Genomic DNA, 23,228 nt, shown 5'->3' with positions numbered 1-23,228 from the left:
TTGCCTTCTTTTTTTTTCCTTTTCAGCATTTTAATATGACATTTCCCTCCTTCTACCCTCTATTGGTCCTGATGAAAACTCAGCCAATGGCTATGTTGTTGTTTCTCTGTATAAAGTGTCTGCTTTCATTCTTGATGCAATGAAGATTTTTCTCTTTGTCTTTCAACATTTTAATATAATATGTTCAGTTATTAATTTCTACTGATTATCTAAAAGGTTTTTATTGAATTTTTCATCTAAGATTATTTTTTATTACTTTTGAAATATTTGTCATTATTTCTCCAAATATTTTTTCTGCCACTTTCTCTTTCCTCCTTTGTGACTCTCATTATACATTTGTTGGTATCCTTCACTCTGAGCTATAAATCTCTGAAGTCTTTTCTTTTTTCTAAACGTTTTCTTTAGACCCAATAATGTCTATTATTCCACTTTCACGTTAACTGATTGTCCTTCCATTTCAAATTGCTATTAGACCTAGCTAATAAATATTTAAATTGAGTTACTGTATTTTTCATTTCTAGAGTTCTCATTTGGTCATTTTTTATATTTTCCATGCCTTTCTTGAGGCCTTACTTGCCGAATCTTCTTCTTTTAAAAATATTGTCTTTTATATATCAATGATCATAGTTTTAAAAATAATTATTTGAACACCTGCATATTAACTGCTTTGTAGTCTTTGCTAAATCCAATAATTAGGGCAAGTGAGAATTAGCTTTCATTGACTATTTTCTGTTCTTATTATTTTAGCTGCTTTATTTTTGTTCCTTTAATATTGTTCATACTTCTCTGTTTTTTTTTCAGGAGTTGTTAAACTGAAAATTGTACAATTCTGATAGCATATTATAGTATCTCCCTTTAGATTATGAGCTTTCTTATTTTAACTTTTAATTTTTTTGGAAATAGGGTCTTACTCTTTCAGCCAGGTGGAGTGCGGTGGTGTGATCATAGCTTGCTGCAGCCTCAACCTCTTCAGGGCCAGCAATTCTCCAGCTTCATCCTTCTGAGTAGATGGGACTATAGGGGCATGCCACCACTCACTGCTATTTTTTTTTAATTGTAAGCTAAGGGTGTCACTATTTTGCACACTCTACCTAGTGTCGTACTCCTGGCATGAAGTGATCCTCCCAAAGTACTGGGATTACAGGCTTGAACCACCAGGCCAGGCCTGGAATTTGTTTGTTTTTTTCTGATCATTTTTAAATTTTCTTCTTAGTTACTTGTCTGAACTTACTGATAGTACCTGACTTATGATAGTTGGAGTTATAATTTTTTGACTTTCAGATGGTGTGAATGTGATATGCATTCAAGTAGAAATAGAACTTCTAGTATTCATACAACTATTCTATCTTTCAGTACAGTATTCAATAAATTACATGAGGTATTCAACAGTTTATTGTAAGATAAGCTTTGTGTAAGATAATGTTGACCAACAGTAAGTTAATGTAAGTGTTCTGTGTACATTTAGGATGGGATAGGCTGAGCTATAATGTTCAGTGGATTAGATGTGTTAAATGTATTTTCATGCATGATATTGAAAAATCTGTATCTCACATGGTGTTTGACCACAGATAGCTCTGCTTCCTTTTATTCTCAATATTAACATTTAGTTCAAATTTATAGGAACTGTACATGTGTCTGCACAGCAAAGTGGTCACCAATGATTTGAGACATTTTGCTCAAATATCTGGAGGTTATAAATCTGTCTTCTGTCAACCCATGTGTGTGTAGTTTAAAAAGCAAACTCCATGCAAATTGCAGCTAGTTCCTACCTCCCTCTGGTTTGACTTTGCACGGGAAACTCCTGGTTCTCATCACTTATATCTATAGCTTCTAGGTCATTAGGAATGTGTGCAGAGATTGTTTCAGTAATATGGGTCTATCTTATCCAGGAATCTCCTATTTACGATCAGCAGATGTACTACTTGCCCCAAACAGGGCATCATCTTGTACTAGTGAAGCCGTGGGCTTTTTCTTTTCATTTCCTATGGAGTTCTCCATGTTTAGTTGAAAATACTGAAGAATTTTTTTTCCACTCCTTGGCTTTACTCAAGTCCACCCCCTTTGGCAGCAAGCTGCCAGTTTCATTTGCTATCCTCACATTGGTAAACTCTAGTTTTGTAATTCATGCTGACTGAGCTGGGAATAGAAGGGTGCTGTCACAGGCCAAAGGTTACAGACTGTTTCTGTCCTTATTCAAAGCACTAGTACTTTTTTTTCTATAAAGAATACACATCCTTAATTACTTTATGGTTCGCCAGTTTTCAGAGTGCTGAAAGAGTTTTGATATTTCAGCTTTAAGAGTGTGTTCGTTGTTTATTTTTGCACAGAAGATTTATTAAACGCTTTGTGATGCCATAAACAGAGATACCTTCTAAAATGTGTTTAATAGCCATGCTGAAATGGAATGAGGTAATGGACTAATATAATTCATTTTGGACTTTAGAACGTGAACTCCAAAATAGCCAAATAGAGCAGAGATGCTAAAACCTCACTAGCTGTCTGTAAAGGAAGCAGCCGGTATAATCAGTAAACACTGAGGGTCTTGTTGAGGTTTTTGTTTCCTGTTGAATCACTGTGGGAAGCAAGTCATTATACTGCTGACAGTGATAAACTCCAACATCTTCAGGCTCCAGGCTGCTAATGGTGAGAGTGAACTCTGTCCTAGACCCGCTGCCACTGAACCTGTCTGGGATGCCAGTGGCCCTGAAGTATGCACTATGGACGAGGAGCTTGGGAGCCTGCCCAGGTTTCTGCTGGTACCAGGCTAAGTAGCTGCCAACACTCTGACTGGCCCTGCAGGAGAGGGTGGCTGTTTCCCCTGGAGACAAAGACAGGGTGGCTGGAGACTGAGTCATTACAATTTCTCCGGCGGTATCTGAGATTGGAAAGAAAACAGAAATGCACTATTGTAATCAAGATCAAACCCACTGTCTTCGAGGACACCCAAAATTGTTGATCTACATTGAATTTTAATTCTATTTCTTGCTGAGCAGAGGTGACAGGAGTTTTCAGTGATGTGCAAAACCACCTCACGTTCCCCTCACCTGGGAGCCAGAGCAGCAGGAGGAAGAGAAGCTGTGCTGGGGCTTCCATGGTACCCTCTGGGTCCTAACTGAGCAGTTCCTCCCCAGAGCTCTGACCCAGGCATTGATATGGGTTCTGGAAGGTAGGGCAGCTGGGAGGGACATGCAAAGCAGCTGGGGGGGAAGCTGGGCTTCCAGCTGCAGGGACCACCTGCTTCTTCCTCTCTGCATGGAGGATCCTGCGCCTCCCTGGTTGTCAGGTCAGAAAAGTCGGTTGGCTCAGTCTGAGTGTAGAACTTCCCCCTGGTGATCACAGAATTTCACTCCTGTGTCTTTCTTCTCCTCAGTCACCTAAATCCACCCAGATGACATTTGGCACAAGGCTGTTAAGAACAATATAAAAGGCTGTGTTTTCATTTCTCTCTTCCTATCCTCAATATGCCCCGTCATCTCCCTAGGTGCATTATTGGATCGATGGAAATGAAGAGTCTGTTAGAACATAATCTTCCAGATACACCTTTCATTTGCTTGTTAGTAATGTTTTGTGAGGGTCTTGAAGCTTTCCATTAACCCAGACACCACCCTCTTTGAGTTAAAAAGTTAAAAACTTCTGTTTACAGTCCCATGTCCTGGCAGGCCCTGACACAGATGCTCCATGGCTTGCCGCTTGCTTGAAATTGATCAAGTAACTTCACTTCCCTGTGTCTCAGTTTCCATGTCTGTGTAACTGTGACAATAGTGGCACCTATCTTACAGTGCTGTAGACAGTTTAAATAAAATAAGATAAAACATTTACAATAGTATTCATTACATTATGTATGTGGGAATTAATTTTGCTTTTATTGATTGAATATTAAGCACTACAGTCATCATCATTATCATAAATAAACTTAGCATGGAAAATAGTCTTAAATCTAATCCAAGAATGTTTTACCTACAGTCAAACTAAATTTTAAGGCTTTTTCTTCAGTACCTGTACACAACTCTAAAAATCCTAATGATTTGGTCTTAATCTGTGCTAAAGTACTCAGACCTTCAATCATTCCCACCCATCCCTGTCTAATGTATTACTTCTCATCATCCATTATCAAAATGCTATACTGTAAAAGGTTACCATGTCCTGTTGCTGTCCTTCTTTCTTATATAATCTTCATTCTACCTTGTTATCTTTTGTCTAATTCTTGCTGCAGGACAATAAGGATATGCTACCATCATTACTTGTGGACTTGCTCCAGTATAATTTGGTCAGTCTTGTTATCTTGGATATGAAGACTATGTCTTGCAAAGAAACAATGTGTTATCAAATATCAAATGGGTCAATGTGTTATCAAATAAAAGATTTTATCTACTTATGATCCAATAATTAATTTAGACTGACTTTAACTTTTTTTAAATGACAAAGAAGAGAAGACGATATAAGAGGAAAATAAAATACAATAGAAAATACAATCTATTGTAACTCTTGCTTCATGGATTTTTACATCTATTTTAGACATGTGCTCAGTATATGTGTACAATGGTGATCCAAAAACAGAATGCTAACTGGCTTAAGGAATGCCTGTGTTACATTGGGTCTTGTCTGCTTTTCCAATTATGAACAAAAAGCTACAATACTATTTGTATGAGTATCAAACTTTCTAGCTGCCTGAGATGGAGGTAGAGAAGATTTACTGAGATAAAAGCCTTGGAAGTAGTTGAGGCTTGTCCTATGATGTTACAGGTGTTGCTGTGGTTGTTGTTAGGAAATGCAGTGGGAGTGAATGCAGGGAGATTTACAAGCTCTGCTCTTCCTCACACTCACAACTCCCTCTAGAGATCATCAGATAGTGGTACAGGAATCTCTGACACCTCTAAGGAAGTCTTTCTTGCTCTTTCCAGAATGTTTCCTGACAAGTATTGTTTTGAATCACAGACTAGGTGGAAGTGGGTGTAGAAGAAATGACGAGAGAAAGGGAAGAAGTTTTCAATCCCAGGTAGTTGTGGTAGGCACAGGGAATTGGAATTTTTCATAGATTTATGCCACACTTCTATCATGTTGGGTAGAGAGGCATCAAACCAGGCTCATTCTTAAAAGAAACATTACATTATTTCAAAGAGAAGGAACTATGAATTTCTTGTCAAATAGATGTTTAAAACTCAAAGATACCTTTTTTTTTTTTTTTTTGAGACAGAATCTCACTCTGTCACCCAGGCTGTAGTGCAGTGGTGCAAACCCGGGTCACTATTACCTCCACCTCCCTGGTTCAAGCGATTCTCCTGCCTCAGCCTCCCAATGTGCTAGGATTACCGGCATGTGCCACCACTACCAGATAATAATAGGGGGGAGTAGAGGGCCACAAAAGCATGTACACAAGAGACAACTTTTCTTCTTTTTCACAGAATAAGTCTAATTGTAAAATAGTATCATAATGTATGGAACCATGTTTAAGACAAGTCTCCTGGTGTTCGAATTTATGCTGAACCCAAGCAGTGTTGTGATAGAAAGTGAGTTTCTTTTTCTTTAAGCTGAATTTGAATTTGCTCCAATAACCTAATAGGCACCCTAGTGACACGTCCTCTGTGATACTCGCCATTGTCCCCATTTCTAACAAGGATTTCTACTGGACACAGAAGTTTTTCTAAATCTAACAAGAGGGAAGCTTACTGGGCCATCATTGTCCTCTTCTCAGATTTCCACTTCCTGCATAGAAGGTAGAGGTAGCAGGACATTATGAAAGCGGATTTTAAGCATTTGTTAGTGAACAAAACTTGACTAAAGCAGTATTTTTATTTTTAAATTTTTATTTATTATTATTATTATTTGAGACAGACTTTCACTCTGTCACCCAGGCTGGAGTGCCATGGTGCAATCTCGGCTTAGTGCGACCTTCGCCTCCTGGATTCAAGTGATTCTCATGCCTCAGACACCCAAGTAGCTGGGATTACAGGCGTGTTCCACTAAGTTCAACTCGTTTTTTTGTTTTTTTAATAGAAACAAGGTTTCACCATGTCGGCCAGGCTGGTCTTCCTGTCCTCAAATGACCCATCTACCTTGGCCGCCAAAAGTGCTGGGATTACAGGTATGAGGCACTCCACCGGGCTTTAAGCGATATTTTTATTAAGTAAAGTGTAGAAGAAAATGTGTAAATAAAGTGACAGTAAGAAAACAAAATGGCATAATGGAAAATGATAACTTTAGGGCAGAAAACAAGAGAAGGCAAACCAAGATTCCTGTAGGATGATCCTCCAATGCACAATCCAAGGAGGAATGTCAAGGCTGAAAACTCTGGAGCATCCAGGTAGTGACCAAAAATACCAAATTCTGAAAACTCAGAGTACCCAAGTATCAGCCTGTGAGTGTCCCCACACCAAATGCCAGGAAATCCTGGAATATCCAGGGGCTGACCAATGCAGAAAATCCTGGAGCCTCAGTGGGGTGGCCAACAATGAGCCCCAAAGGCCGGGTTGGGGCCATAGAACAATGTAACTCTGGCTTCTTAGAGTCAACAGAACAGGAGAATTCTTACAACCAAGTGTCCTGCCTTAAACAATTGCACAAACCTAATTAGCAGGGAGCCAAAGACAAAACTAAAAACCAAACATATATATCAGGGCAGAAAATAAGATAAAATAGCTGATGGATAAATAAAATGGCATTAGAGGAGATATGACTAAGAGAAAGAACAATGAGGATGTAGTCAGGTGTGCTATGGGGAATTCAAATGAACTATCTAGCCAAAGGCCTTATTTCCTGGATCATCCGATATAGGGCAGGTGTGCAGAGGGGACCCTAACAGGTGTGCAGGAGCCAAAATGGTACCAAGCAGTCTCTCACGTGGGGCCTGTGTGAAGATCTCTCCAGGGTCCCCAGTTTGGGTTGGTTGGGCTCCCGCGGGGGAACTGGAGCACGGAGCGGCTGCCCTGCATGAAGCAGTGGCTCTGTGGCCACTTACCCATCCCCAGGGCTCCACCGCCTGTCAGGAAAGATGATGGCTCTTAAAATAGCCTTTGGCCAGTGTTAACAGCTGTGCAATGTTAGCAACTCTGTAGCTTTGATGGCTGTAGCACTGGTCACCGTCTCGCCCTCTCTCACTGATCGCTGTCTTGCCACGTCTCCAATAGCTGTCTTGTCCATTGCTGATCACTGTGTCCATCTTCTCACAAAGTGCCATCTCGTGCTGTTTCTTGCTGTCTTGTTTCTCTGCTGTTTCCACCATCTCACTGCCACATCAAACACTGCCTCTCACCATCGCCAGTGGTAGGTGACTGGCTCAATAGCGATGCAAGGCCAGTTCTCGGCTTTGCTCAGGAAGAAATGTAAGAGTACTAGCCAGTGATAGAAGGAAACAGCTTTATTGAGGTGGCAGCGGTGTTGCAGAGCAGGGGTATTTCATAGGCAGAGGGCCGAGAGGAGCAGCCGGGGTAATTTTACTGTCATATCTATACCGACCTTTAATCGCGTGATAATTAAGGGGTGGGTTGTTCAAAAATAGCTAGAATGTGGGTGCTGTGCCCCAACTTCCAGGTATTGCCATGGCAAGAGTAGGAATTTCCAGGTGTTGCCATGGCAAGGGGCTGTGACTTCTGGATGTTGCTATGGCAATGGAAAACTGTCCTGGCATTGGTAGCATGTCCTGTTTTGGCCAGTCTTACATCTGGTCCAGAGTGAAGTCCTGCCTACGTCTTGCCTCAAAAGTAACAAGAAATCTGTAATAAAAAGTTACCCAGAAAAATAACTCCAATTTTATATTTAGTGTTTAGTGACATGCTACTTATGAAAATTACACAAAGATTCAAGTGAACAAAAAAAATACTCTCAGAATTATTATAGGAGGTCATAATGTCCTGTAGTCCAAAAATTAATATGGATTTAACAAAACAAAGAAAGACTGGTATCTGTTATGAATATAAAATTCTTAAGAAAAAAGAAAAATGGAATCTATCTGTATATCTAAACATTTAGTGAACACACATTGTAACAAGTATTACAGATTTTATAAGAACTCTTGATAGGTAATTTTAATTTCTGAAAAATATATGTGAACCGTAAGATACGTTGGGTCTCTTTCCCTAACTTAAAAAATATTTCTTTGTATTTAAATGCTTTACTAATTTTTAATCACTTTTTATTGCTTAGAATTTTAGCTGATATAAATAAGAAATGTGTATTAAAATCCTACCGCTTTAACTATTGAAACATATTTAAATTTTTGGAAAAATCAAAAAATACCTAGCAAAGGGAGCTATTGCCAGAAGATACACAATTCTTTAGTGTCAGTCTGCGATTATCTCCCAGAAATAACTTTTGGCTCATGTAGCTTCCAGTACACTGCAAGAATAAAAGATGTGAAGACAATGTTACTTAATTGGATTTGTAATTACTCACTATTCACTGTTAACCAATTTTATTGAAAAAAAATGATTCCAATCAAATACACTGATTTTAAGTGTACTGTTGAACAAGGTTTCATAAATAAATACACTCTTGTAAGCAAAATCAATACACACAACATTTCTATAACTCCAAAAAGTTTTGTCCTGCTCTTCAGGAAGCAACTTGTTTTCCACCTCACAGAACAGAAAATCCTTGGTTGGCTTGTTGTTAGTATAGATTCCACTTTCTTTTTAAGAATTTCACATAAATGGAATATAGCACGTGTTCTTTTGTAGCTGGTGACTTTCGTGCAGCATAATTGTCTCCTAGTCTCACTCATGTCGCCCTGTGTCCTAATGATGTGTTTCTCTTTACTTCTGAGTACTATTTAGCTGTTTAGTAATTTCAAAATATATCCCATCACCTGCTGATGGCCACGTGGGTTGTTTCCTCTTTGAGCTATTATGGATAAAGCAGTCAGGAATGGTATTATACAAGGCTTTGCATGAGTATTTCTTTATTTCTTTTGGGCAAATACCTAGGAGTGCAGTTACCGGGTCTTACAGTGAGTGTTTAATACTCTGCCAAACTGTTTTCCAAAGTAGTTGTACCATTTTACATCTCTACCCAGAATTCGTGAGAGTTCTCAGTGTTTTAGCTACTTGTTTTTAAGACTTTTTCTTAATCATCACTTAACAGTAACTACAATGGCTAATGATTATTAAGTCATGTTTTCCTTACAATTTTCTTGATTTTTGTGGGTGCTTGACTTGTATCAGTATATTGAAAACAGGATCAATATTGTCTTAACCACCTTTTAAACACTTTCCCTAAGTCATGATATTTAGGATGATAACAGGAGCTCTAAAGGGACTGTTGGTAGTAGTAACAGGCATTATTCAATATTTATTATCATACTCCTTAAGGCAATACATTTTGAGTGAAATAGCGTTCAACAAGACTTGGGATAAAAAGGATCTAATCTCACCTTTAGCATTACATATTAGAAAACATTGGAGAAAACAATCCAGGAAGAGAATCAGAGGGTGTTTTGCTAGTGGAGAAGTGCTGCAACACCTAAACCCCATTAATGCCAGATCTTTGCAGTGATTTCCACTCATAAAGTTGAGTTGACTCCTTGCCTTGTTCTCCTATGTGTCTGTGTGACTTCATGCTGAGGGCATGTGACATCGCAGAAGGAGAAGCGCACTTGTGTACAGAAACATGGCTTAGGAGATTGGCTTTGGAGGTAGTTGCAATGAAATATACATTTGAAGAAATTCCCTGTGAAATGTCTTATAAATTGTTTCTTATGGCCAGGTGCTTGGGCTCACACTTGTAATCTTAGCACTTTGAGGGACCAAGGAGGAAAGATCACGTAAAGCCAAGAATTTGATGCCGCAGGGAGACCTCATGTCAACAAAACAGACACACACACACACACACACACAGATGCACACACAATTTGTGAACAATGGCATCACAAAGTGATTATTTATGAACTTTTGCTAAGATAATTACAAAATGAAGCAATGTCTTCCGAGCTAACAATACTATAATAAAGATGTTAATTACTTAACTATAGAAAATACAGAGAACATAAAATTGTCTATTTTAACCATATTTAAAAGTGAAGTGCAGTGGCATTAATCATATTCACATGTTCTGCTATTATTACTGACACTGTCTCCAGAATTCTTTTCATCTTATAAAAATTAATATCTGTACCCCTTAAGCAATACTCCCCCTGCCCCCCGACATTTTCTCTATCCCTACCCACAGCAACCTCCATTGCAGCTCTTTCTCTATGTTAATGACATCTTTGAAGCAGCTTCACTGTGCACTGGTTACCAACGTACTTGAGTCTGGGAAACGGAACACCCACACACAGCAAGTTACATGAAGTGGGCTTATTATTTACCGATAAGCAGCAAGGGAACACAAAAGTCTTGGACTTAAAATTTCAAATGGACTGTGCCCTGTAGCATCTTGAAAGAAGGAATTACTAAATTCCTTACAAATTGTTGAAAAGCCTTAAAGAACAGACTCCAGCCAAAGCCTCTAGAACAATTACAAGAATCATACTGCTGGCACAGGCTGGGGAGGAGCTCCGACTGCTTGAGACTCCACATTCAAGCTGTCTCTTGCAGCAGAAAAGAGAGCGGCTCTTCTCACTACTGCCCCTAGATGGACAGCAGCTCTGCTATCAACTGTCAGCTGCTAGAAATCTGACCCCTTTCTCTGACTGCCCATCAGATGTGTTACTACAGAGTCATTTTGCATTGAGAGGAGGGAGGGGAAATGCCTGATCTCACTCAAATGTGCTCATTTTCCTGGTCTGGGTCACAGCCAGTCAGCACAGTCCTGTGGGCACAATACCTTCACTTGCCAGGTTCCTAGGAAATGAGAGTATCTTTTTTGACTGTAGAAAACATGGGGGTAGGGAGGGTCGAGGAACAGCAAGAGAAGTACTTGTAGTTTCCTGAGCCTTCCACTCTAGTTTCCCCAAATGTTTTCAATCCATTTAATTCATGATAATAAACACCTTTCTGCCTAATCAGCCATAATCGCTTTTCTTAGATCCAAATGATTCAGTGATAAAACTAAAGAGAAAAAATAAATACACTTTTCAACGTTTAAGTTGACCAGGAGGCTGTCCCTGGTGTTTACTCCTCCATATCCCACTATGCGTTTCATCTTCCCTTTGCCTCACTGGAGACCCAAGTGCAGGTAACGCTTCACATGACTGTGATTCCTAGAACTTCATCCTGATGACTGTTGAAATCTTCTCTGAGTTTTACCAGTGCAAGTGGCAATAAATAGAAACATTGCAGAAGTTCCCCTAGGGTCCATATTTTCTGTACTTCCTCTCTAAAATATGTAACATCAATCCTATTTGCTCTTGCTTTATATGGGTTACATCTATGGCCCCAGCACACACCCAAACCTGCTTTGGACAACTTATCCAGTATTGTATTAAATCTAAATGATCACATGCCTATCTTATCTTATCATTTCTTTAAATTTAATGAAACAATTGTTATGTCAACTCTTTGGATTCAGAACCATCAACCAGAAAACCACAGCCCTGAGAAAACAGAAATAAAGTATTTCAAGCTGTTCATTTGGTATAGCAATGATAAGTCTACAGCTCATTTTCCAGATATAAATATTCTGTTTATGGGAGTAAAAGCACCAATCACAGTTAGTGTTTCAGAGCCTCCACCACATCTGACAGCATAGCAATTCAACAGCACAAGGGTTTATGTGCCAGCTTTGCTTGACTGATAATGGTTTTTCCCTGTCTATAGGGAAAGCTGCACCTGTGCACATGACAAGAGGATGAGCTACACTTTGCTTCACCTTTTTTTGAGTTAAATAAGTTGCTTGATCCAGAGCCATATTATGGAAGAACTTCCTGACTTTGATGAAAACACTTTGAAAATCCTCAAATACTATTTTATGCAGAAACATAACCAAAAAGGAAGGCAAATTCACATATAGTAAAATAACCACTGCTCTCCTCATGTTACACAAGGTCCACTAGAATCACCGGATATCAGCTGTTAGTCTGAGCCCTGATGTGTGGTACAAAGTTACAGGTTCTGGAGGGGTCAGTTTTCTTGGCAAATTGGGTGTTCAGAAGAGCCAGTAGCCCTGTACATCTCAGTTAGTTGAAAGTCATATTATTGAGTCCCCACAGGGACCTCCATAACATTGGTACATGAGGCTACCTGGGAAAGTGGGCAAAGGTGACTGACTGAAGTCCATGTGTTCAATCGTCCTCATTATTAAAAGCCCCCTGCTCGTTAATGGAATTTCAATGAATATTCACTTGGAAAGCTTTTTCTTCTTGATTATGGCTCATTTTTGAAACTTCCAGTTATAGCTCTTGCCAAATGACTTTGTCTGAAATCATCCTGTTGCATTTCTTTTAAGGCCTGATGATCTGTCAAAATCAACAGCCAATGTTTTTAAATTGCTGTTCTCTTGGCAATGTGATCACCAGATGTAGGTCTTGCACTTTACCCACTGTTATGAGTTTTACATTTCCAGGGCTTCCTTGACAGTGGCACTGATGTGACTCCATCCAGTATCCATTGTTGTGAGAACTTTATTTGGCATATCATCATCGTGGGCATGAACATAATGGAGACTTTCATAGGAAGCAATGGTTAATATTCAATATTAGCCAAATTATGCTCTAGTCCTGCCCTTGCAGCTCTGCTGAATTGGAAAAATATTTTAGGTAAGGACAACCATTTGGTAAAGTTTTAAGAATAAAGGCTACAAAGAAATTTTCTGTAGCAAGAGTATGAACTAGATGTTGTCCAAAATACCATTTTTTTCTTTTTGTGGAATGTAACAACAATTATTTAAATGTATATAACTTAGTTATATTTTATAAATATGTACATATTGCATACATAATAGAATAAATGTACTTAAAGATGAATACTGTATATATTTGTAGCCAACATTTTATCAAATAAATATATATTCACTTCTATGTATCTTAAACATATATGCACCTTTTTCCATAAATAAGGTAAACTTTAATTTTTTATTGAAATACTAATTAGTTTTAATTTTGTCTCTATTAACAAACTTCATAATTTGATTACTAAATATTCACATTTATACCACCAATTTAAGAAAAAATACATATGTTTATGTAAGTATAGGTGTAAATACTGTATCAGGAAGCATTTATGCATTAATTATTGGTAACTGGTTAAATACACAACTCAGTGGCTGATAACAGTAAGCATTTGTTTTCATGTTCATGGATGCTCATGTTCACAGTCATCTGACTGATCAAGGAAGGGCTCTGCTGAGTGGTTCCTCTGCAGGGCACTGAGCTTGTATTCAGCCTGTAGATAACAATTGTTTAATGACAATGCTGAATAGCAGTGAGAAAACATGACACAAGAGGCAGAGCAAGATGGCCGAATAGGAACAGCTCCAGTCTCCAACTCCCAGTGCGAGCGACACAGAAGACCGGTGATTTCTGCATTTTCAACTGAGGTACTGGGTTCATCTCACTGGGGAGTGCCGGACGATCCGTGCTGGTCAGCTGCTGCAGCCCGACCAGCGAGAGCTGAAGCAGGGCGAGGCATTGCCTCACCTGGGAAGCGCAAGGGGGAAGGGAATCCCTTTTCCTAGCCAGGGGAACTGAGACACACAACACCTGGAAAATCGGGTAACTCCCACCCCAATACTGTGCTTTAAGCAAACAGGCACACCAGGAGATCATATCCCACACCTGGCCGGGAGGGTCCCACACCCACGGAGCCTCCTTCATTGCTAGCACAGCAGTCTGTGATCTACTGGCAAGGCAGAAGCGAGGCTGGGGGAGGGGCGCCCACCATTGCTGAGGCTTAAGTAGGTAAACAAAGCTGCTGGGAAGCTCGAACTGGGTGGAGCTCACAGCAGCTCAAGGAAACCTGCCTGTCTCTGTAGACTCCACCTCTGGGGACAGGGCAATAGCAAACGCAGCCGAAACCTCTGCAGACGCAAACGACTCTGTCTGACAGCTTTGAAGAGAGCAGTGGATCTCCCAACACGGAGGTTGAGATCTGAGAAGGGACAGACTCCCTGCTCAAGTGAGTCTCCCTGCTCAAGTTAGGCTACTCCCTGAGTAGCCTAACTGGGAGACATCCCCCACTAGGGGCAGTCTGACACCCCACACCTCACAGGGTGGAGTACACCCCTGAGAGGAAGCTTCCAAAGCAAGAATCAGACAGGTACACTCGTTGTTCAGAAATATTCTATCTTCTGCAGCCTCTGCTGCTGATACCCAGGCAAACAGGGTCTGGAGTGGACCTCAAGCAATCTCCAACAGACCTACAGCTGAGGGTCCTGACTGTTAGAAGGAAAACTATTAAACAGGAAGGACACCTACACCAAAACCCCATCAGTACATCACCATCATCAAAGACCAGAGGCAGATAAAACCACAAAGATGGGGAAAAAGCAGGGCAGAAAGGCTGGAAATTCAAAAACTAAGAGCGCATCTCCCCCGGCAAAGGAGCGCAGCTCATCGCCAGCAACGGATCAAAGCTGGACAGAGAATGACTTTGACGAGATGAGAGAAGAAGGCTTCAGTCCATCAAATTTCTCAGAGCTAAAGGAGGAATTACGTACCCAGCGCAAAGAAACTAAAAATCTTGAAAAAAAAGTGGAAGAATTGATGGCTAGAGTAATTAATGCAGAGAAGGTCCTAAACGAAATGAAAGAGATGAAAACCATGACACGAGAAATACGTGACAAATGCACAAGCTTCAGTAACCGACTCGATCAACTGGAAGAAAGAGTATCTGCGATTGAGGATCAAATGAATGAAATGAAGCGAGAAGAGAAACCAAAAGAACAAAGAAGAAAAAGAAATGAACAAAGCCTGCAAGAAGTATGGGATTATGTAAAAAGACCAAATCTACGTCTGATTGGGGTGCCTGAAAGTGAGGGGGAAAATGGAACCAAGTTGGAAAACACTCTTCAGGATATCATCCAGGAGAACTTCCCCAACCTAGTAGGGCAGGCCAACATTCAAATCCAGGAAATACAGAGAACGCCACAAAGATACTCCTCGAGAAGAGCAACTCCAAGACACATAATTGGCAGATTCACCAAAGTTGAAATGAAGGAAAAAATCTTAAGGGCAGCCAGAGAGAAAGGTCAGGTTACCCACAAAGGGAAGCCCATCAGACTAACAGCAGATCTCTCGGCAGAAACTCTCCAAGCCAGAAGAGAGTGGGGGCCAATATTCAACATTCTTAAAGAAAAGAATTTTAAACCCAGAATTTCATATCCAGCCAAACTAAGTTTCATAAGTGAAGGAGAAATAAAATCCTTTACAGATAAGCAAATGCTTAGAGATTTTGTCACCACTACGCCTGCCTTACAAGAGACCCTGAAGGAAGCACTAAACATGGAAAGGAACAACCGGTACCAGCCATTGCAAAAACATGCCAAAATGTAAAGACCATCGAGGCTAGGAAGAAACTGCATCAACTAACGAGCAAAATAACCAGTTAATATCATAATGGCAGGATCAAGTTCACACATAACAATCTTAACCTTAAATGTAAATGGACTAAATGCCCCAATTAAAAGACACAGACTGGCAAACTGGATAAAGAGTCAAGACCCATCAGTCTGCTGTATTCAGGAGACCCATCTCACACGCAGAGACATACATAGGCTCAAAATAAAGGGATGGAGGAAGATTTACCAAGCAAATGGAGAACAAAAAAAAGCGGGGGTTGCAATACTAGTCTCTGATAAAACAGACTTTAAACCATCAAAGATCAAAAGAGACAAAGAAGGCCATTACATAATGGTAAAGGGATCAATTCAACAGGAAGAGCTAACTATCCTAAATATATATGCACCCAATACAGGAGCACCCAGATTCATAAAGCAAGTCCTTAGAGACTTACAAAGAGACTTAGACTCCCATACAATAATAATGGGAGACTTCAACACTCCACTGTCAACATTAGACAGATCAACGAGACAGAAAGTTAACAAGGATATCCAGGAATTGAACTCATCTCTGCAGCAAGCAGACCTAATAGACATCTATAGAACTCTCCACCCCAAATCAACAGAATATACATTCTTCTCAGCACCACATCGTACTTACTCCAAAATCGACCACGTAATTGGAAGTAAAGCACTCCTCAGCAAATGTACAAGAACAGAAATTATAACAAACTGTCTCTCAGACCACAGTGCAATCAAACTAGAACTCAGGACTAAGAAACTCAATCAAAACCGCTCAACTACATGGAAACTGAACAACCTGCTCCTGAATGACTACTGGGTACATAACGAAATGAAGGCAGAAATAAAGATGTTCTTTGAAACCAATGAGAACAAAGATACAACATACCAGAATCTCTGGGACACATTTAAAGCAGTGTGTAGAGGGAAATTTATAGCACTAAATGCCCACAAGAGAAAGCAGGAAAGATCTAAAATTGACACTCTAACATCGCAATTAAAAGAACTAGAGAAGCAAGAGCAAACACATTCGAAAGCTAGCAGAAGGCAAGAAATAACTAAGATCAGAGCAGAACTGAAGGAGATAGAGACACAAAAAACTCTCCAAAAAATCAATGAATCCAGGAGTTGGTTTTTTGAAAAGATCAACAAAATTGACAGACCACTAGCAAGACTAATAAAGAAGAAAAGAGAGAGGAATCAAATCGACGCAATTAAAAATGATAAAGGGGATATCACCACCAACCCCACAGAAATGCAAACTACCATCAGAGAATACTATAAACACCTCTATGCAAATAAACTGGAAAATCTAGAAGAAATGGATAATTTCCTGGACACTTACACTCTTCCAAGGCTAAACCAGGAAGAAGTTGAATCCCTGAATAGACCAATAGCAGGCTCTGAAATTGAGGCAATAATTAATAGCCTACCAACCAAAAAAAGTCCAGGACCAGATGGATTCACAGCTGAATTCTACCAGAGGTACAAGGAGGAGTTGGTACCATTCCTTCTGAAACTATTCCAATCAATAGAAAAAGAGGGAATCCTCCCTAACTCATTTTATGAGGCCAACATCATCCTGATACCAAAGCCTGGCAAGGACACAACAAAAAAAGAGAATTTTAGACCAATATCCCTGATGAACATCGATGCAAAAATCCTCAATAAAATACTGGCAAACCGGATTCAGCAACACATCAAAAAGCTTATCCACCATGATCAAGTGGGCTTCATCCCTGGGATGCAAGGCTGGTTCAACATTCGCAAATCAATAAACATAATCCAGCATATAAACAGAACCAAAGACAAGAACCACATGATTATCTCAATAGATGCAGAAAAGGCTTTTGACAAAATTCAACAGCCCTTCATGCTAAAAACGCTCAATAAATTCGGTATTGATGGAACGTACCTCAAAATAATAAGAGCTATTTATGACAAACCCACAGCCAATATCATACTGAATGGGCAAAAACTGGAAAAATTCCCTTTGAAAACTGGCACAAGACAGGGATGCCCTCTCTCACCACTCCTATTCAACATAGTGTTGGAAGTTCTGGCTAGGGCAATCAGGCAAGAGAAAGAAATCAAGGGTATTCAGTTAGGAAAAGAAGAAGTCAAATTGTCCCTGTTTGCAGATGACATGATTGTATATTTAGAAAACCCCATTGTCTCAGCCCAAAATCTCCTTAAGCTGATAAGCAACTTCAGCAAAGTCTCAGGATACAAAATTAATGTGCAAAAATCACAAGCATTCTTATACACCAGTAACAGACAAACAGAGAGCCAAATCAGGAATGAACTTCCATTCACAATTGCTTCAAAGAGAATAAAATACCTAGGAATCCAACTTACAAGGGATGTAAAGGACCTCTTCAAGGAGAACTACAAACCACTGCTCAGTGAAATCAAAGAGGACACAAACAAATGGAAGAACATACCATGCTCCTGGATAGGAAGAATCAATATCGTGAAAATGGCCATACTGCCCAAGGTAATTTATAGATTCAATGCCATCCCCATCAAGCTACCAATGAGTTTCTGCACAGAATTGGAAAAAACTGCTTTAAAGTTCATATGGAACCAAAAAAGAGCCCGCATCTCCAAGACAATCCTAAGTCAAAAGAACAAAGCTGGAGGCATCACGCTACCTGACTTCAAACTATACTACAAGGCTACAGTAACCAAAACAGCATGGTACTGGTACCAAAACAGAGATATAGACCAATGGAACAGAACAGAGTCCTCAGAAATAATACCACACATCTACAGCCATCTGATCTTTGACAAACCTGAGAGAAACAAGAAATGGGGAAAGGATTCCCTATTTAATAAATGGTGCTGGGAAAATTGGCTAGCCATAAGTAGAAAGCTGAAACTGGATCCTTTCCTTACTCCTTATACGAAAATTAATTCAAGATGGATTAGAGACTTAAATGTTAGACCTAATACCATAAAAATCCTAGAGGAAAACCTAGGTAGTACCATTCAGGACATAGGCATGGGCAAAGACTTCATGTCTAAAACACCAAAAGCAACGGCAGCAAAAGCCAAAATTGACAAATGGGATCTCATTAAACTAAAAAGCTTCTGCACAGCAAAAGAAACTACCATCAGAGTGAACAGGCAACCTACAGAATGGGAGAACATTTTTGCAATCTACTCATCTGACAAAGGGCTAATATCCAGAACCTACAAAGAACTCAAACAAATTTACAAGAAAAAAACAAACAACCCCATCAAAAAGTGGGCAAAGGATATGAACAGACATTTCTCAAAAGAAGACATTCATACAGCCAACAGACACATGAAAAAATGCTCATCATCACTGGCCATCAGAGAAATGCAAATCAAAACCACAATGAGTTACCATCTCACACCAGTTAGAATGGCGATCATTAAAAAGTCAGGAAACAACAGGTGCTGGAGAGGATGTGGAGAAATAGGAACACTTTTACACTGTTGGTGGGATTGTAAACTAGTTCAACCATTATGGAAAACAGTATGGCGATTCCTCAAGGATCTAGAACTAGATGTACCATATGACCCAGCCATCCCATTACTGGGGATATACCCAAAGGATTATAAATTATGCTGCTATAAAGACACATGCACACGTATGTTTATTGCGGCACTATTCACAATAGCAAAGACTTGGAATCAACCCAAATGTCCATCAGTGACAGATTGGATTAAGAAAATGTGGCACATATACACCATGGAATACTATGCAGCCATCAAAAAGGATGAGTTTGTGTCCTTTGTAGGGACATGGATGCAACTGGAAACCATCATTCTTAGCAAACTATCACAAGAACAGAAAACCAAACACCGCATGTTCTCACTCATAGGTGGGAACTGAACAATGAGGTCACTTGGACTCAGGAAGGGGAACATCATACACCGGGGCCTATCATGGGGAGGGGGGCGGGGGGAGGGATTGCATTGGGAGTTATACCTGATGTAAATGACGAGTTGATGGGTGCAGCACACCAACATGGCACAAGTATACATATGTAACAAACCTGCACGTTATGCACATGTACCCTACAACTTAAAGTATAATAATAATAAATAAATTAAAAAAAAAAAAACATGACACAAGATTCTTGTGACAGGTCACAGGAGTGATCAACCTCTCAAACCAAACCACATAGTTGAATTCACATGCAATAATTTCTAACATAGATTCATGCATTTTAAATATATTCCTTTATTTCAATGAGTACAAATTTTCAAGAAAATGTTACTCCACTTAATTATAGAGGTGTTTGATCATTCTGTCAACAAATAAATAAGTTTTCAAACTTTACAATCCTGAAAATATTTGCAAATGTAAGTTTGCATTAATAAGAAAACAAAACTGGATGTGTTTTCAACATGTGGCTTCAAATAGAATTTTTTTAAATGGACTTTATGGAGGATAATCATTTTAACTTATGTAAATATCCCTCCTTACCTCTCATGTCCTATAGAGTTGCCCAATAAGAGGTCCCCCCGTGAGATTTGGAAGTCAGAAAAGGAAGACTCAATATTATCCATTGGTACCTAAGACAGGCCCAGAGACAAAGGTGAGGACTGGAGAAACACCTGGAAAAATACTCTAGGAAGCTGAGAACTTCAGTAACCCCAGACTTAAGCTTCCAGACAGGACTGAGGACCACATGGTTAAATAGCCCATACTTCAGGGGCGGATGCATTCTGTTTTCTGAGGGAGCACCAGAGAATCCTGTTTCTAATATCAACTTTCCTGAATACTATATCCTTGGCTTTGAAAGTTTGTAGTGTGAACATTAATCATAGGAATTGGGTCATTCTGTCATACCCAACAAAGACAAGAAATCAGAGGAGAAAGACACTCAGGGTGAAAAATATTGTTTCTACAATGCAATTGAAATAGGCTCTATTATCCCACAGAACTAATGTTTATGGTTTTTTGAATAAACATAGAAATTGACTTCCCCAGTCTTAAAACTCAAGATAGTTACATCTGTCTTACCTGAGCTCTTTTTTCAGTAAACCAACAATCAGATCTCCCAGATACTATCAAGGAGCTGAAATTTAGGTATCACTGAATCGGGACAGTGAGACATCAGAAACGTCACCCATTATGATTGCCTAACTGACCTCCTGCTTCTTGTTGACAAAATTCTCTTTCTTACCCCTCCATAATTCCTGTTTCCCACATTTCTTCCCTGCTATGTACACCCCTAATTTTAGTTGGTCAGGGAGATACGTTTGCGAATGGTGTCCCATCTCCTCAGCTGCAGCACCTGATTAAAGCCTGTTCCTTGCCAATGCTTGTTGTCTTAGTGATTGGCTGGCTGTGTGCTGAGCTGCACGATCTACACCGAATCCCTGGCATTTCAGTAACAAAATTCTCTGCAAGCTTCACTGTTTTGGCTTCTTGTAACCTGAAATCAAATTAATCCACAACTTCTGAGATAACTTGACATAATTCTAGGATTCACTTTGTCCACCACTGCTTACCAGCCTGAGCTTCCCAACTCGCGACTATTCCTCATGTCAATGAACTTTCTCAGAGCCATAGGTAACATTTTCCTTCTTTCAAAAAATGCTACCTTTCTCTTTGTTCTTCCAACATATTTAAGACCACTGAGTTTTCCTGTATGTCCCATTTGGGAAATATTTCTATGCAAATAAAACAAATTTAGAGATTCATGTCTACATTTTATTTAGACTTCTGTAGTTTAATCTAATTCTCTGTATTAAGACAATTCCTGCTTAGAATATCTATAGTGGCTTCTTCTGTGTTATATAATGTCCAACTGAAGCCATAAACTAGACTCCTCAGGTGTCATGATCTCTGTCTTTAGTAAATCAGGAGAGGCATTGCTATGTCTGTGCAGTTGGGGCTGAGAAAGAGAAAAGAATTCGGGTGCAGAGGTGACTTCATGTCCCCCTCTACCGACACCATCAGAGTGTGGCTGCATCTGAGGAGCACTCTCAGCCCATGGAGGCATCAGGAGGAACAGCTGGGGCAGCCCAGCCTCTACATCTGCTTCCCTGGGGGTTTTTGTTCGGGTTTGAAACACTGTGGAAAGGTAATTTTTAAACGGTTGACAATAATAAGTTGCAAAATCTTCAGGCTGCAGGCTGCTGATGGTGAGAGTGAAATCTGTCCCAGATCCACTGCCACTGAACCTTGATGGGACCCCACTTTCCAAACTGGATGCAGCATAGATCAGGAGCTTAGGAGCTTTTCCTGGTTTCTGCTGATACCAATTTAAATCATTGCTAATGCCCTGACTTGCCCTGCAAGTGATGGTGACTCTGTCTCCTACAGATGCAGACAGGGAAGATGGAGACTGGGTCATCTGGATGTCACATCTGGCACCTGAGATTGGAAACATAAAAACAAATGTCCACACAATTAATCATGTTGTTAGATAATTTCCCTGAATAGTGAAGCAGTACTCAGAACCCTGGGCTGTGTAAACTGCTAGTGTTCTCCTTCCTTACCTGGGAGCCAGAGCAGAAGGAGCCCCAGGAGATAAGCGGGGACCGTCGTGTCCATGCTGTGTCCTGAGTGGTTCTGACTTCTATATGAAGTGTGACCAGCCTATTAATAAGTCTTCAGGGCAGGAGGATGTGCTCTGGGAACATGCAAATGAGCAGGGGATGGGGCAGGCTGGGCACAGCTGCAGGGCTGGCTCATGTCAGTAACTCAGCAGCGACTCAGTGTCCCCAGGTGTCCCAGGTAAGATCAGGGTAGCATAAATTTGTCTGCAGAGAATGTGTTTCTACTGGGGATTGTTTTGTTACGAGAGACATTTTTTAGGTTTTTTTTTTTTGACAATTTGAAGTATTCCTCAAAAGTCGATGGAGTAACATATTTCATTGGTGTATGGGGAGTATTTAGGAGGATATTCTTTTTTGTAGGAAACACATAGTAAAATTTTAGATGATACAATTCTAAGGTCTTTAAAGACTCTCCTTTGATTCTGGTTAGGGAAGGGGGTATTAGTCATATACTTGTAACTTTTCTGTAAATTTATCATTGTTCCTTTCAAAAAAAATTTAAAATAAAATGTATTGTAGTGATGCTACATATATTTGTAAGTATTAGGTAATGATGTTATTCCATTGTTCTTACTAGTATAAGTTCAAGCAATTTACTACAAATACACAAAGATGACACTGAATTTTCTCAATGCATGCAGCACTCACAGATTCACTATTATCAAGAGTGACAGGTCTCTTTAATATCCAGAGACTAAATGGGCTGCACCTTATTCTTGTTTTGTGCACCTTCATAGTCTACCTTCTTTTCTGCCATTGAGTATTATTTCCCAATGTTCATCTCTCTTAATGAGGGTGGCCACTGTACAGAGCATGTCACTGCCATGCACTATCAATGACACTTTCCTCTTTTACATTTTATCAGTGACTGGGGACATCATCTTGACCCAGACACCAGCCTCCCTGTTAACATCTTTAGGAAAGAGACAGTCTTTCATCACGCAACTGCCCATGTACATGGAGAAATCAGTTGGACCCAGATGAAACTGGACAGGAATTTGCAGTCATTATATCTAATATCTCTAATGTGCCCAAAAATGTCCCAGCCTGGCTCAGTAGCAGAGGAGGTGGATCCAACTATGTCAGCATCAGTGGGCTGCAGCCTAGGGCTCTACAAAATTTTACTGATGCCTGACTGGGGAGCCAAATCACAGTGCTGTAGCCTGTGCACAAACCTTCCTGCTGCTTTGTAAGCAGCCTGAGTTTTAAGAGAACTTGGTTATATTGGGAGAAAGGAAGAAAGCTCCCTTTGTCTTCTAATTGCTTGCTGAAAATAAACTGACAAAAGGAAGATTAAT

The 23,228-nt window shown here is 39.9% G+C and overlaps 2 protein-coding genes across 4 annotated transcripts in view; both read right to left on the bottom strand.

Annotated features, from left to right (window-relative positions):
• Nucleotides 1–23,228, bottom strand: part of LOC701504 (immunoglobulin kappa light chain) — a 676,887-nt gene that overhangs the window by 580,727 nt on the left and 72,932 nt on the right. The window contains exons 1-2 of one of the 3 annotated variants that reach the window (XM_077959052.1): nt 3,045–3,125; nt 2,584–2,875 (exon numbers count right to left, since the gene is read on the bottom strand). The exons of 1 other annotated variant lie outside the window; for it this stretch is intronic. In XM_077959052.1, the coding sequence (XP_077815178.1) occupies nt 2,584–2,875; nt 3,045–3,093 (341 nt within the window). In that variant the 5' untranslated portion in view covers nt 3,094–3,125. Of the gene's footprint in view, nt 1–2,583; nt 2,876–3,044; nt 3,126–23,228 lie in introns of those variants that run through there. One more of the 3 variants, XM_077959054.1, reaches the window with a different exon arrangement.
• LOC106993071 (immunoglobulin kappa variable 1D-13) lies at nt 21,110–21,943 on the bottom strand. Its single transcript, XM_028832100.2, has 2 exons — nt 21,871–21,943; nt 21,110–21,745 (listed from the first exon to the last, which is right to left on the bottom strand). The coding sequence occupies exons 1-2, from the start codon at nt 21,923–21,925 to the stop codon at nt 21,162–21,164; spliced, it is 639 nt and encodes a 212-aa protein (XP_028687933.2). The 5' UTR covers nt 21,926–21,943; the 3' UTR covers nt 21,110–21,161.

This window comes from Macaca mulatta, chromosome 13 (assembly GCF_049350105.2).
Source record: "Macaca mulatta isolate MMU2019108-1 chromosome 13, T2T-MMU8v2.0, whole genome shotgun sequence".
NCBI classification, from domain to species: domain Eukaryota; kingdom Metazoa; phylum Chordata; class Mammalia; order Primates; family Cercopithecidae; genus Macaca; species Macaca mulatta.
This window is presented reverse-complemented; position numbering and strand designations above follow the sequence as displayed.

Coding starts and splice junctions, on each gene's coding strand:
- LOC106993071 (XM_028832100.2), bottom strand. CDS start 21,925: ATGGACACGACGGTCCCCGCTTATCTCCTGGGGCTCCTTCTGCTCTGG. Junction 21,746..21,870: donor CCTTCTGCTCTGGCTCCCAG/GTAAGGAAGGAG, acceptor TTCCAATCTCAG/GTGCCAGATGTGACATCCAG.